Source organism: Ursus maritimus, unplaced genomic scaffold (genome assembly GCF_017311325.1).
Source record: "Ursus maritimus isolate PB19 unplaced genomic scaffold, ASM1731132v1 scaffold_5, whole genome shotgun sequence".
Taxonomy (NCBI): Eukaryota; Metazoa; Chordata; class Mammalia; order Carnivora; family Ursidae; genus Ursus; species Ursus maritimus.
In genome coordinates, this window is record NW_024426663.1 from 29114998 (window position 1) to 29130048 (window position 15051).

A 15051-nucleotide genomic window follows, 5' to 3' on the forward strand; every position below is an offset into this window, starting at 1 on the left:
TAGAATAGGAAAGCCATTTGGAGATAGTCAACTTTCACCTTTATAATAATTTATGTAGATGATTTTTATTATAATTGTATATTTGATTAAAACAGATTGTTTTTAGGAAAAGCTCAATTTTCTGTGTAAAATCATTAAAATGATTTGTGGAATTCTAAGTATAATTATGTCATATTTAGACATACGCATATGTGACATAGCAACATAAGTAACATAAAATTGATTATATTTATATTTTACTTTTATTATTTGTATTTTCACTACAGTAACTATGTTACCCCTAATTATCAATTCCCACATGTAGATCTCTTTTTAGAAAACTATGCCATGGTGATAACTGTTTCTAATGAAAAAACTGAAACAAAATTTAGCCCAATTAAGAGTGATTTTTTTTTATTGTGAACATAAAATTATAATCTTCAGTCCTGTAAACTCAAGATAATATGATGGATAGAACATTTTTCTACATGGAATATTAAAACTAAGTGGCAACAAAAATTATCAAGGCAATAGATTTTTTTTAAAAAATTTGACTATAGAAGGTAACTAGAGGAGATTAGGATGCTAAATGTCGTTCATTTTACCTATTTTTACTTTTCATCCTTTTTGTCTCTATTTCTGTGTCACACTTTAAAATGTGAGTTGAAAAACATGTTTTATTTCCTATATCTTATTCATGACTTTTTATTTGATTACGTATGACACATTTCTTGGGAAAATATTTTGGAACATTAAAGATGATGAACCAGGACTTACCAGGGTAATTATTCTTTTAAAATTTAGTTGCATGCAAAAGTACTACAAATTAGTTAGAACACTCATTAGTTCTTTTAAATACAAAATATATTCAAGGTTTCTGAATTTTAGTTTTTGACCGTTTTTTCTCATATCAGATTTTCAAGTTGAAGCAATTATCTCTACTTCAGTTTTGTAATATATTAATTTCTTGAAAAATATTTTTTATTGACTTTGATTTGAAAGATGAATATTCTACCCCAGTAACACTTTGAAGGGAAGAATAGATTGTTTTATAATTAGGTGATGGGAGATTAATATAATCTATATTCACTCTTAAAAGTAAGAGGATTTACTAATTTAAACTCTGAAATTTTTATATTTAGTCTTTTGTTTTTGGTAAATCAAAACTGTCATTATAACAATGGCTTTTTTCCCTCAGTTTGAATATTTAGAAACATAAATTGTATTGTCCAGATTTTGGTTACATAATCATCATTAGCCTATAGTCTCTGATTCTTTAATTCTTTTTCTTGTGAGCTATACTTTTGTAGTTTGGAAACCTCATTAAAAGTACTAAAACAGATGAGGAGAATATTTATATTAAAATCAGTAGCATTAAAGAAAGTAATAATATTTTTAACTTTAAAATGGCCAGTCCTAACAACAGAGCTCCTTTCTTCTCCTATTAAAAGATCTGCTCTTAGGAATAGGTATCTAGAATGAGGCCCCAGTTTCTTTAAAATCTTTAGGATCTGTGAGTCTTGATTTTATGTTAATACAAATATCTTGTCATCTGTTCAGATAATGTATCTTAAAACCTTGGGGACAGCATTTAGGCTGCATTGTTTTTTACATGTATTTAACACATTGTTTTTAGACCTGTAGGTTTTTTTGTTTCTGTTTTTTAAATGTTACTGACTTCTCCCTTCTTGACATGGAGAGGACTTTTCTAGGCAGATTTGAACCTTGCCTAAAATAGTTCACTACCACCATCTAAGATTAATTTGACAAATTTCTCAAGGACCTTTATGAGAAATATGCATTCCGTTTGGCTTAGGATAATTTAATTCTCTAAGGTAATTTACTTCGGGTAACATATTAGCAAAATTTGCTTGTCTGAATAACCTTTCCTTTGACTAAGATTGGTGAAGAGGACTATTTTTTGTTTCGTTTCATTTTATATAATTCAGTAAACATTTATTAAGAACTTGAATACGTTGGGATATTTGGTAAATGTTGAATAGATGAATAAGATACTCATTCAGCCTATAAAAGGTTCCTGCCTTCACAGAGTTAACAGTCTAATGAAGGGAGGCAATAATATAAAACCAGTATATACAGTTTTTCTATGTATTGACCACTACTCTGTTGGGGGCTATCAGTTTGCATGCAGCATTAGACTACCTATGTTTGAATGTTAATGTTATCTTGAGTAAATTACTCAATCTCCCCGTGCTTCAGATTCTTCATTTGCAAAATGAGGGTAATAGTAGACTGTAGTAACCTTGAAGACATAAGCTAAGTGAAATAAACCTGCCACAAAAAGCCAAATACTGAATGATTCCACTTGTGTGAGGTATCTAAAATACCCAAATTCATAGAATCAGAAAGTGGAATGGCAATAGCCAGGAGTGGGGGGAAGGAAAATAGGGAATTACTAAACAGCAAACGTAATGTTTCAGTTAAATAAGTTGAATAAGCTCTAGAGATTTGCTGTGCAACATTGTACCTATAATCAACAATAATGTATTGTAAATAAAGTTTGGTATGAGGGTAGATGTCAAGTTAAGTGTTCTTAGCAAAATGAAGTTAAATAAAAAAAAAATAGTAGGCTGTATTTCTTAGAGTAAGGACCCTTAAGTTTTGTTAAGGACCAGGAGGAAGCTAGGAAAGGTCCAGAACCCAGGATCGCTTTGTGCTTCTTGTAGAGCAGCACCGCACTCCTGTGGTCTTTGAAAAACAGGAGAAAGCATAAAGGAAAAGTAGGGTGGAATTACGTGAAGGGATGAGAGAGCACATGGGGTAGGCAGAATAATGACCCCTGCCAAAGACGTCCAGGTTCTTATGCCCAGAACCTGTGAATATGTTACCTTCCATGGCAGAAGGGACTTAGCAGATGTGATTAAGATTCTTGAGATGGAGATCAAAAGGTCCTTTTAAGGGAAGGGGAAAGTCAAAGTCAGATGTCAGAAGCAGAGATTGGAGCCTTGAGCCAAGGAATGTGGCCAAACTGTAGAAGTTGGAAAAGGCAAAGAATGGATTTTCTCCTAGAACCTCCACAGAGAGGTAGTCCTATTGACATCTTGCTTTTAGCGCCATAAGGTCTAAACCGTTAACTTCTGACTGTAAGATGCTGAATTTGTGTTATGTTAAGTCACTGAATTTGTGGTAATTATAACAACAGTCGGAAAGGAATATAGCATCAAAGGATAAATGATGCCAAATATATTTTTCAACTATAGCCAATCCTGCCTCTCCATGTGTATAATTAAAATTATACAATATTTTTCTCTTGCTCTAGTTTTACAATAATATATTTTAAAAATAAAAATTTTTATACAATGGATTCTTAAAACCACATTTACTGTGTTTTACTTTGCATAGTAATTACTTTTAATTTTTCTTACTAAAGTCTGAGAAAGTCAGGATCTTAATCTTTGTTTTCATCAAAGCTCAAAGCAGTGGTCTTTGTATAAGTAATAGCTGTACCTCTTAACTTAGAATTTAGAGATGAAATGGTACATTCTGAATTCTTGACAAAGTCATATAATTCTAGTGCATTTCTCTCTTTTCATCTTTAAAATAATGAGAATAAGGTACCTATTGTATGTTACTATAGAAGACAAAGAAGTATATATTATATCATATAAACTAAAGCATTGTATCACCATCAATTTATCATTCTGAAGAAAGAGATAGTTTGAAATACATATGTTTAATGATGATTAAAATGATAAAAATTTTACTTGTATTCTTAAAGGGAGCTAGATAAGAAAATATATTTCAGAGAAAAGAATAACAACACAAATCATGGTATTTCCAGTATAATATTAAGATAAACCTTTGTAATGTATGCCAGGGGAATCTCTACTGTCCATGAAGCCCTATTAATAAAAAATGTCAAAATAATAAGTAAAGGCATTGTAGATTTATTTATTTGGCATCAGTAGCATTAATAATTGTTTATATAAGAGTCATTCCATAAGTTTAGGTGCTCTGGCTAATTAGATTACAGTTCTCTGCTGGTGCCACCAAAAATGTAACTCTGGACCAGTGATTAGCCACTTCAGTGTGATAACTCAATCTTAGAATCCCAGTTTCAGGATCTGCTTCCTTGGAGCCACTCCCAGGACCAATTATTATATTAGTTAAGGCCCTGGCAAGAAACAGATGGCACACTTAAAAGGGATGATTGAAGAGAATTTAGTGAAGGAACTGTTTATAAGATGTGGGCAGGATTAAGAGAAACCAAGAAGGTATGATTTAACATCCTTGGGCTAACAGGCTAGCGGCGGGGGAAGCCCCTTTATCATATCTAGAATTGAAGGGAAAGGGTGTGAGGAGTGGGAGCAGTTTCCAGACTCAGCAGGCGAGAGCCATTCAGAAGAACTGAAACTATCAGAGAGGAATGCACACGTTACCAGGGAGACCTGGCAATAGAGATCCATGATAGCAAAAATTCTGTCCTCCTGCCCCCTGATCTCCTGCTGGTGCTTCCTATCAGCCAAACAGAGCTGGAAGCCAGGGACAAGGGAGTCTGGTTGATGCAATCTGCAAAGGTCAACCCCTAAGGGCACAGAGTGAGTCAGGAAAGACAGAGAGTGGATTCATGGGACAAATGGAAACAATCCAGCACATTAAGCCCACTCTTTCTCGCTCTGAAGTCAGTGCTATTTCTATAGTAATACCTTTCTTACTGCTAATGATCCTCAGTACTCACTTTTCTGGACATATTACTTAAGGAATTTTTTATTCTTAGTTTGCTGTTTTCTTTAGAATCGGAAAAAAGTTACTTAGATTATAGATGTTTGATTACCACTATGTAATTTATAGGTGCCAAAGAACTGTATGGTAACTATTTGATTACCACTATATGGTAGGAATCAAGTATTTGAAAGTTATAGTTAAAAGCCAAAGACACTTGAACATTATGGCAAGCAGCAAAATCTAATCTCACGTTGCTTTTCTGACTCAAAGAGGCAGTTATTGGAGGGGGATATCAGAAGCTAGGAGGCAACAACAGAGGTTAGAAATTAAAGTATACTTCTCTGCTTTAGACAGTGTTCACCCCCAAAGTTTGGAAATATACTCGTGGTTATAGTTTTCACCTAGTCATTTGAGGCATGTAGAATATTTTGCTAACTTAAATTCATATTTTACCAAGGATATTGCATTTGAATTGTGTTATGCATATTTAATACGAGTAATCTTTCTTTTTCAGAAATAGTTGTTGCTGAAAGTGTGGTTGTTATTAAGAAATTACTGCAAATGCAACCTGCACAACATGGTGAAATTATTAAACATATGGCTAAACTCTTGGACAGTATAACTGTGAGTACCAATTAAGAGATCTTTCCTGAATTTAATTGGATTTTAGTCAGTAAATTATAGTGTTGTTAAAATAAATGGACATCTTCAAGTATAGTGGCTGAGAGAGCTTAACTGTCTGGATTCACTTCCTGGTTCTAAGATTTTACACTGTTGTGAAAGGGGATTACAAATCTGAGAAAGGGGAAGGACACAATAAATGCTGCAGTGTTAGATTGGAAATGGAAATAGCAGTGTGACTTTACGGGTTTATAAATTTTAGATGCCTGTGAGTGTGTAAATGCATGTATGTGTGTGTCTACACATATTTATGTGTACACATGAGTGCATATATCGAGTATACAAACATCTATTTCTTTCAGAGGGCCTGCATGCAATAATGCCCCAATACAAATGAGCGTACCTAGATCTTGTTTTTTTTTTTTAATTGAGATGTAATTTTATACCGTAAAATTCACTCACATAATTTAGCAGTTTTTGGTATATTCATAAGGTTGTGCAACCATCACTACTATGTAACCAGTACGTGTTCATCATTCCAATACAAGAATCCCATGGCTCAAACTGATCCTCTCTTTACTCCAGCCCTTGTCAGCTACTAATCTACTTTGTCTCTATGGATTTGCTTATTTTGGACATTTCATATAAATGGAATCATTCATCAAGTGGCCTTTTGTCTCCAGCTTCTTTAACTTAGCATGTTTTCAAGGTTTGTGCATGTGCTAGAGTGTAGTACTGCTTTCCTTTTTTGGTAGACCTTGGTTTTTAAATTTCACTCACCCCTCGAAGGAACCAGAGCTGCCTAGAGAAATGGCTGATTTTAGAAGTAGGGCAAGAAAAGAACAAGATGATCTTGGAACATCTTGTTGGCAAAAAAAGCAAGGAAATGCTCACAGAATGATAGAGACATGTCAGAAAAACACAAAAGCCAGCTTGAAGGGGCCCCCACTGGCCAATTTGGAAAATAAAATAAATTCCAGTAAAAGGATTATGGCGTAATGAATAGGTTAAGAATCTGTTGAGGCCACACTGGAATGAATGAATGAATGAATGAATGAATGAATGAATGAATAAGGGAGAAAGGGAAGCTTTTTTTTACAATGCAAAACTAATAAATGTAGAAGGAATGATGGAATTGGAGTATCACCATTTGCAAGCCATCACAATAATAATAGATTGAGGTAAGAATCATTAGCAAATGGTAAAAAGTAGAGGGTGAACGTTTGAGTAGTCAGAGGATATTTGTACAGTTTCAAAGTATATCCTCATAAGATACTTAATTACAAAGCATAAATTAATGACTTTTGACTTTTACAATGGAGAAGCATGGCTGATGTTACCTGAACCAAATGAACATAGTTTACATTGCCAAAAATGGGATTAAACACCTTCTGATATGATATAGTGAATACAACTTAGCATCAGGTCTGTTGAGTTCTTGTCAAAAGTAAATGACTTGAATATAATCAAGAAGAAACATGAGACAAACCCAAATGAGAGTATACTACAAAATAATTGGCTAAAAATGTCAATATCATGAAATGTAAAGAAGAACTCAGGAACTTTTTCCCATTAAGAGAGTTTAAAAGGATATAACAACTCTATGCAACACGTATTTTTGGATTTTCTTTTGCTATAAAGGATTTGGTAGGGATAATTGGCAAAATCTAAATGAAATCTGTAGATTAGGTAATAGTATTGGTTCAGTGTTTAAATTCCTAATTTTTAAATCATTTTACTATAGCACAATATAAGAGCATTCCTTTTATTACAAAGTTTGAAATGAAGTATTTTGATGTTTAAGGATAAGTCTACAACATTTATCAATTTAGAAAACAAACTATCTGTGTATATGTAGAAAACTAAAGCAAATATAGTAAAGTGATGACATTTGAGGAATCTGGGTGAAGACTATTCAGAAGTTCTTTTTATTCTTCCAGATTTTCTATAAATCTGAAATTTGTTTAAAAATTAAATTAAAAAATAAATATTAATCTTTGTTCCACCTCTTATCCTCTGTGCTCTTACATTAAAATCTCCATACTTTTCCCATCTTAAAATGGTGATAGTAAAAATAAAACAAAACAAAACCTGGAATTTTGTACAAATTACATTAGTTAATATATGTAGTGCTCTTAAGAATATTTCCTGGCACGTAGCGATACTATATAAGTGTCTCCTGTCATTATTATTTAGGTCCTATTTCATCTTATTTCATTTGCTTTTTCTAATTTTTTTTCCTGTTTTCAGACTCCTCAGTCTATCTCAGTCTGATTTTGACTCCCCACCACTCCACTAACACTGACTTTTCCAGGGTCATTGTCTTCTTATTAAACCCGGTGGATAATTTGTTGTTGAGGTCTTTCATGATCTTTTGTTAGCATTTGACTTCATGTACTGCTTCTTCCCTTTTGAAACATTCTCTATGGCTTCTTTCTGGTTTTTCTTCAAACTCTTTTTCCATTGTGTTTGCCCTTCACTATGTCTGTCCCTTCCATGTTGTTAAAGTTTTTTTTTTTTCATTGTTGGTTAAAGTTTAAAACTAATGTTCTATAACTAACAGGGTTGTAGTTTAGGGGGAAATATATTATTATCTTCTTTGAAGATGGGTAATGTATACTCTGAGTCTGTTCAGAGGAATTATATTTGTGTGGCTTAAGGCAAGGTTTGGAGCCTGCATCAGGACCAATATTTACTATTTCTGGTGGCAAAATTTTCTTTCCCTCAGGGTGTTAGAAAAGCTGCCTTCGGCTCAGGTCATGATCCCACAGGGTCCTGGAATCGAGCCCCGCATTGGGCTCCCTGCTCATTGGGAAGCCTGCTTCTCCCTGTCACACTCCCCTTGCTTGTGTCCCCTCTCTCACTATCTCTCTCTGTCAAATAAATAAATAAATCTTGAAAAAAAAAAAAAAAGAAAAGCTTGCAGAGAGGTTATATGTTTATCTTAAAGCTAAGAATAAGACTCACAGGAGTGGGGTGTGTTAGCATCTGAGCTCCCACCACATCTCTCATCAGAGTATTCCTTTGTCTTTATATCTACTCTTATTATTGATTCCAATTATCAAAGCTAAGATTTCTCAGAGACTCTGTAGAAGAGGTATAGGGATTTAAGAGAGTAGATTTGGTATTAGCAAATTTAGGAAGCTTAAAATCATACCAACTGTCTTTTCTGACCACAGTGGTATGAAGCTAGAAATCAATAATAAGAGGAAAGTGAAAAGGTGTACAGATACATGGAAGCTAAACAACACTCTTCCAAACAACCATTGAGTGAAAGAGGAAATTAAAAGAAAAAAATTATCTTGAAGTAAGTGAAAATGAAAACACAACATAGCAAATATTACAGTATGCAGCAAAAAGCAGTTTTGAGAGGAAAATTTGTAGCAATAAACACATATTAAAAAATTAGAAAGATCTCAAAAAACAACCTAACTGTACATCCCAAAGAACTAGATTTAATTAAAACCCAAAGCCAGCAGAAGGAGGAAAATAAGAAGGATCACAGCAGAAATAAATGAAATAGAGACCAGAACAATAATAGAAAGGATCAGTAAAACTACGAGCTGATTCTTTGAAAAGATAAGCAAAACTGACAAACCTTACCTGGACTAAGGGAAAGAAAGAATAAATAAAATTAGAAATGAAAGAGGAGACATTACAACTGATACTACAGAAATATATAGATACTACAGAAATACATAGAATTATAAGAGACTACTATAAACAATTATATGCCAACAAATTACATAATCTAGGAGAAGTGGATGCCATTTCTGGAAACACACAACCTACCAAGAGTGAATCAGGAAGAAAGAAAATTTGAACAGACCAAGAATGAGTAAATAGATTGAATCAGTATTCAAAAAACTCTCAACATAGACATTTCCACAACTTCAGAATTCTACCAAACATTTAAAGAAAGAATTAACACCAATCCTCCTCAAACTCTTCCAAAATAATGTGCAGGAGGGAACACTTCCAAACACATTCTGCAAAGCCAGCATTACTTTGATACCAAGAGAAAAGAGGATACCACAAGGAAAGCAAACTGTAGACCAATATCCCTGATGAATATAGATGGAAAAAATTGCAGCAAAATGTTAGCAAACTGAATTCAAGAACACTTTAAAAGGATTATACACCATGACCAAATGGGATTTATCCCTAGGATGCAAAGATGGTTCACTCTACACAAATCAATAAATTAAATACATCACTTCAAAAGATGAAAGACAAAAATCACATGATTATCTGAATAAAGTCAGGGAAAAGCATTTGGCAAAATACAACATCCTTTCATGTTAAAAACCCTTATCAGATTGGTTGTAGAAGGAACATACCTCAACATAATAAGGGCCATTTATAACATACCTACAGGTAACATAGTGGGGAAAAAAATAGAAAACATTTCCCTTGAGATCAGGAGCAATGCAAGGATATGAAATAAGGCAGATACAATCCTATATATATAGAAAATCCCAAGAATTAGTCAAAATACTGTTGAAATTAATCAGTGATTTCAGTTATGAGACAGGATACAAAATTAACATAAGAGACATTAGTTACATTCCTTTACAGGAAATGAAGCATCTGAAAAAGAAAGAAAACCATCCCCTTCACAATAACGTCAAAACAATAAAGTGAGTAGGAATAAATTTCAACAAAATGAAAGATCTGTATAATGTTAGGACAACTCACGTTCATGGATGAGAAGGATTAATATTGTTAAAATGGCCGTACTCCTTAAAGCCATCTACAGATTTAATGTAATCCCCATCAAAATACAAAAGGCATTCTTCACAGAAATAGAAGAAACAATCCTAAATTTTGTGTGGAACCACAAAAGACACCAAATAGCCAATGCAATCTTGAGTATAAAAGAACAAATCTGGAGGTATCACACTCCCTGATTTGAACTATACTAAAAGCCATAGTAATAAAAGCAGTATGGTACTGGCACAAAAATAGACATAAAGACCAGTGGAACAGAATAGAGAGCCTGGAATTAAACCCTGGCATATGTGGTCAACTAATATTTAGCAAGGAAGCCAAGAAAACCCAATGGGGAAATGATAGTCTCTTCAACAAATGGTGCTGGGAAAACTGGAGAAACACATGCAGAACAATGAGATTGGAACACTGTCTTGGTCTACTCACAAAAATTAACTCAGAATGGGTCAAAGACGTAAAAATAAGACCTGTTACCAGAAAACTCCTAAAGGAAGACGGGAAAAGAAGTTCATTAATACTGGTCTTGGCAATAGCTTTTTGGGCATGACATCAAAACCACAAACAACAGAAGAAAAAATTAATAAGTGGGACTATATCAAACTCCAAATCTTCTGTACAGCAAAAAAGGGGCGTCTGGGTGGGGGAAAAGAAAAACAACTAACAAAATGAAAAGACCTACAGAATGAGAAAAACTTTGCAATTATATATTGGTTAAGGGGTTAATATCCAAAATAAACAAGGAACACAGTCAATTCAATAACAAAAAATCCGGTATGTTTAAAAGATGGGCAGAAGAACTCAATAGACGTTTCTGCAAAAAGGACCTCAAAATGACCAACAGACATATGAAAAGATGCTCAGCATCACTAGTTATCAGAGAAATGCAAATCAAAACCACAATGAGGTATCACTTCACACTAACGGCTGTCATCAAAAAGACAAGAGATGATGGGTGCTGGTGAAGATGCAGTGAAAAGGAACCCCTTATACATTGTTGGTGGGAATTTCAATCAGTCCAACCACAATAACAATATGGAAAAAATTAAAATTAGATTTATTACACAATCCACTTCTGGGTATATACCCAAAGGAAATGAAAATAGAATGTCAGTGAGATATTTGCACTCTCATGTTTATCACAGCATTATTCACAGTAGCCAAGATGTGGAAACAAGCCAATGGCTAATCAGTGGATGAATGGATAAAAAAGGTGTAGTACATATATACAAAGAGATATTGTTCAGCCATGAGAACGGAGGATACCTTGCCATGTGCAACAACATGCATAGACTTTGAGCACATTATGCTGAGATACGTCAGAGGAAAACAAATACTGTACGATACTTATTTGTGGAATCTAAAAAAAATTAAACCTATAAAAAAACAGAGTACATTGGTGGTTACCAGTAGGGGGAGGGTGGGTAAGAGAGATGGTATTTTTTTTTTTTATTTAAGGGATCGTATTTAAGGGTACAAACTTGTAATGAGTAGTAAACGGGTCATAGTGATTTAATGCACAATATAATGAATATGGACAACAGTGTACTATAATTATGTAACATAATCTTAGTACATCAGCAACCATACTACACTATATAAATATCAAAATAGCAGACTACGTACCCTAAACTTACACAGTATTACATGTCAGATTTATTCAGTTCAAAAGAAAAGTTAGATTGAAAACCAGATCACTTGGGTTCATATTTTGTGTCTACCTTTTACTGGCTTTGAACTTATGCAAGTGACTTGACTTCTCTGTGCTCCAGTTTGCTCATCTGTAAAATGGAAACAGAGTACTAATAACTTCACAGATCTGTTTTGAGAAATCAGTGAATCATTGTGCTTAGTAGAACAGTGCTTAGTGTAAGTTTTTATGATCATGGTTATAGTTAATGTGCTTGAAGAAGAAAAACATAATAAGGCTTAAATTTAGTATGCTTTATTGTGGCTCCTTTTGTATTTTACTTTATTTAACATAGCTTCTATATTGCATATATGCCAGGCACTACTCTAACCACCTTAAAAATATAAATCATTAATTTTAATAACAACTTTGCAAGATATGTTTTGTTAGTAAGTTCTCACACAGTTTTATGTGTGAGAAAACTGAAGCACAAAGAGGTTAAGTAACTTGCCCAAGGTCACATAGCTAGTAAGTCTGCTTTCTTAACCAATGTATCATGCTTTTATCTCTTTTCGTTTCTAGTGTCTCTGTTTGTATTTAGTTCCTTGACTACTCACTGACCTGGCCGTGGTTTTATTATTGTTTCCTTTTGCTTCCTAGAATTCATTGACAAATTGGTTATTAGATTAACATGGTCTACATTTGCCCAAATGTGAAACAGATGTTTAACATTATTTGTCAGTGATCTATTGGTGGGAGATGAGAGACCTTTTTCCTCAGGTCCACTGAGATGAACATCCCATCTCTGTGTAACAAGCATCAAATTTCAGATATTTCAGTTATTATAAGAACCACAGATATTCCTACCCCTATTTAAATACCTTTTAGGGAGGTGATACATCCCTCTAGTAAGTAAGAACCACTTTTCTAACCAACAGCTGATGAACCGAAGCAGGAAACTCTAGATAGGAGAAGACAAAGAATAAAGATACATACGTGTGCATAAATGTATATACATACATGTGTGTGTATATATATCTATATACACACCCAGATACATATACATATATACACACATATAATTTTATAAATTAATAGACTAAGAATGTCTAACAAAAGTGCTAAATGAGAACTCTTGATGAAGAATGCACAACACAAGGGAAAATCTAATCAGAAACTAAAAATATTGAGTCATCTTAGAAAACCAGGGGTAGAATGAGATTGGGGCAGAAAGTGTTTTGAAGGTCTCATGGAAGGAAGAAAGTGGAGGGAAGCGAAATTATTTTAATATTTTTGTCTTAAGTTAAAAAGTAGTAAAGTGAAAATAGATTACGTTGGGGGTGAAAATAGTGAATTTTGGTGGGGGAAATAGTTATACCTTATTCATAAGGAATGGTAGAGAAATGTGTGTCTGACTATGAGAAGGAACTAGGAATGTGGAAGTCTATAGTCCTAAACATCTTGTGCAGAATTTAGTTAAAACTTGGGCTAGGTGAACTTCTTTTGGTCTTGTTAGAAAGAGAGGCAACTACAAGAAATATTTTCAGATGAATGTAGTTGCTTACAGAACCTCTGACTGTGAATGAGACTGTGTATATCAACAGACTTGAGACTGTCTTGGAAGAAAGATTTTTTTGTATTTGACTATATCCTTTTCTGAGGCTAGAAGACATTTTTTTATTGTATTGACTTTCTCTATAACAGTTGTTGGAATGTTAGCCAAGAAAATACTTTCCTATAGATCTATATAGCAAAGCCTGTTTTTTGTTTTGTTTTTGTCAGAAGATAATTGTTAGTAGAATATGGAAGTATGACAGGAATTTCATATTCAAAGGGGGAAAAGGGGAAACAAATGTAAAATAAATAATAAATTTTTTAAAATAATAAAGTAAGATAGAAGGGTAAAAATCCAAGTATATCCTTCCCTAAATATCAGTGGACTTAATTCTCTCATTAAAAGACTGACTTTCAAATTAGAGTGAAAAACAAAAGCTAGCCATTTGTAATTGTAACACCTTAATCCAAGTGATAAAGATCGAAAAAAGAAGATAGGAAAAGTGATATTAAGTGAATATGAACAAGAAAGTGAGATTTAAAATTAATTAAAAGCAGTAAGGGGGCACCTGGGTGCTTCAGTCAGTTGGGCTTCTGCCTTCAGCTCAGGTCATGATCTGGCGTCCTGGGATTGAACCCTGCATGTGGCTCCCTGCTCAGTGGGGAGTCTGCTTGCCCCTCCCCTTGCTCATGCTGTCTCTTTCTCAAAATAAATAAATAAAATCCTTTTTTAAAAAAGGCAGTAAGGGGCGGCTGGGTGGCACAGTCGTTAAGCGTCTGCCTTCCGCTCAGGGCATGATCCCAGCGTTCTGGGATCGAGCCCTACCTACATCAGGCTTCTCCGCTAGGAGCCTGCTTCTTCCTCTCCCACTCCCCCTGCTTGTGTTCCCTCTCTCTCTGGCTGTCTCTCTCTGTCAAATAAATAAATAAATAAATAAAATCTTTAAAAAAAAAAAAAAGCAGTAAGATAAAGAACATTATAAAATGAAAAAGACCAATTTACAAAGAAATTGAGAGGCATAAACCTATATTCACACAAAAATATGGTAACCAAATAAATATATAAAGGAAAAATCTATTAGAAATGCAAGGAGAAATTGGTGGGTGACTTTAATATACTTTTCTCATATTACATATACCCAGCAGATTTTAAGTAAGACAGAGAGTAATTAAAAATTAGAATAAATACTTGATTCAGTACTATAGGTAAAATTTTATATCTCTTGAACAGATAATACCCACTTTTATGGGTATATTCATAAAGCATTTACAAAAAATCAAGAATGTACTTGGACATAAAGAAAACTTAAGGATTTTATGTTTTTTAACCTTAAGCAATAAAATTAGAATTATATAATTTAAAAGGGTACCAGACCAGTTTTGAAGTAAGAAATATACTTTTAGGTGAAAGAAGTTTGAAAGAAAAAAATACAAGCTTTATATAAACATAGGAAAAGAAAACGCTTTATTCTAAAATGTGTGGGATGTGGCTAAAGTGGTTACTGCTACCATTTTTAATGTAAAGAGACCAGAAATAAAAGGATTTGGTATTTGTCTTAAGAAATCTGAAAAAGAACAGTGAAACAAAGCATGAAAGTCTAAAAGGGATCAAAGTTGATTTTGTAGAATAGAATACCAAAAAAACATAGTTGAAATTGATAAATGCATCTTAAATCTCCTTTGGAAAGCCGATAAAGTAGAAAACCCCTCTTGATTTTTTTTTAAAGATTTGTTTGTGTGTTTGTTTGTTTATTAGAGAAAGCATAAGTATGCGAGTGGGGGGGAGGGGCAGGGGGGAGAGAAGCAGACTCACCACTAAGTGTGGGGCCCACCACTGTACTGTATCGCACAAC

The 15051-nt window shown here is 33.7% G+C and overlaps 1 protein-coding gene across 1 annotated transcript in view; it reads left to right on the forward strand.

Annotated features, from left to right (window-relative positions):
• Window positions 1-15051, forward strand: part of AP3B1 (adaptor related protein complex 3 subunit beta 1) — a 248293-nt gene that overhangs the window by 113640 nt on the left and 119602 nt on the right. The window contains exon 14 of the mRNA XM_040622153.1: window positions 5180-5289. Coding sequence (XP_040478087.1) covers window positions 5180-5289 — 110 coding nt within the window. The remainder of the gene's footprint in view (window positions 1-5179; window positions 5290-15051) is intronic.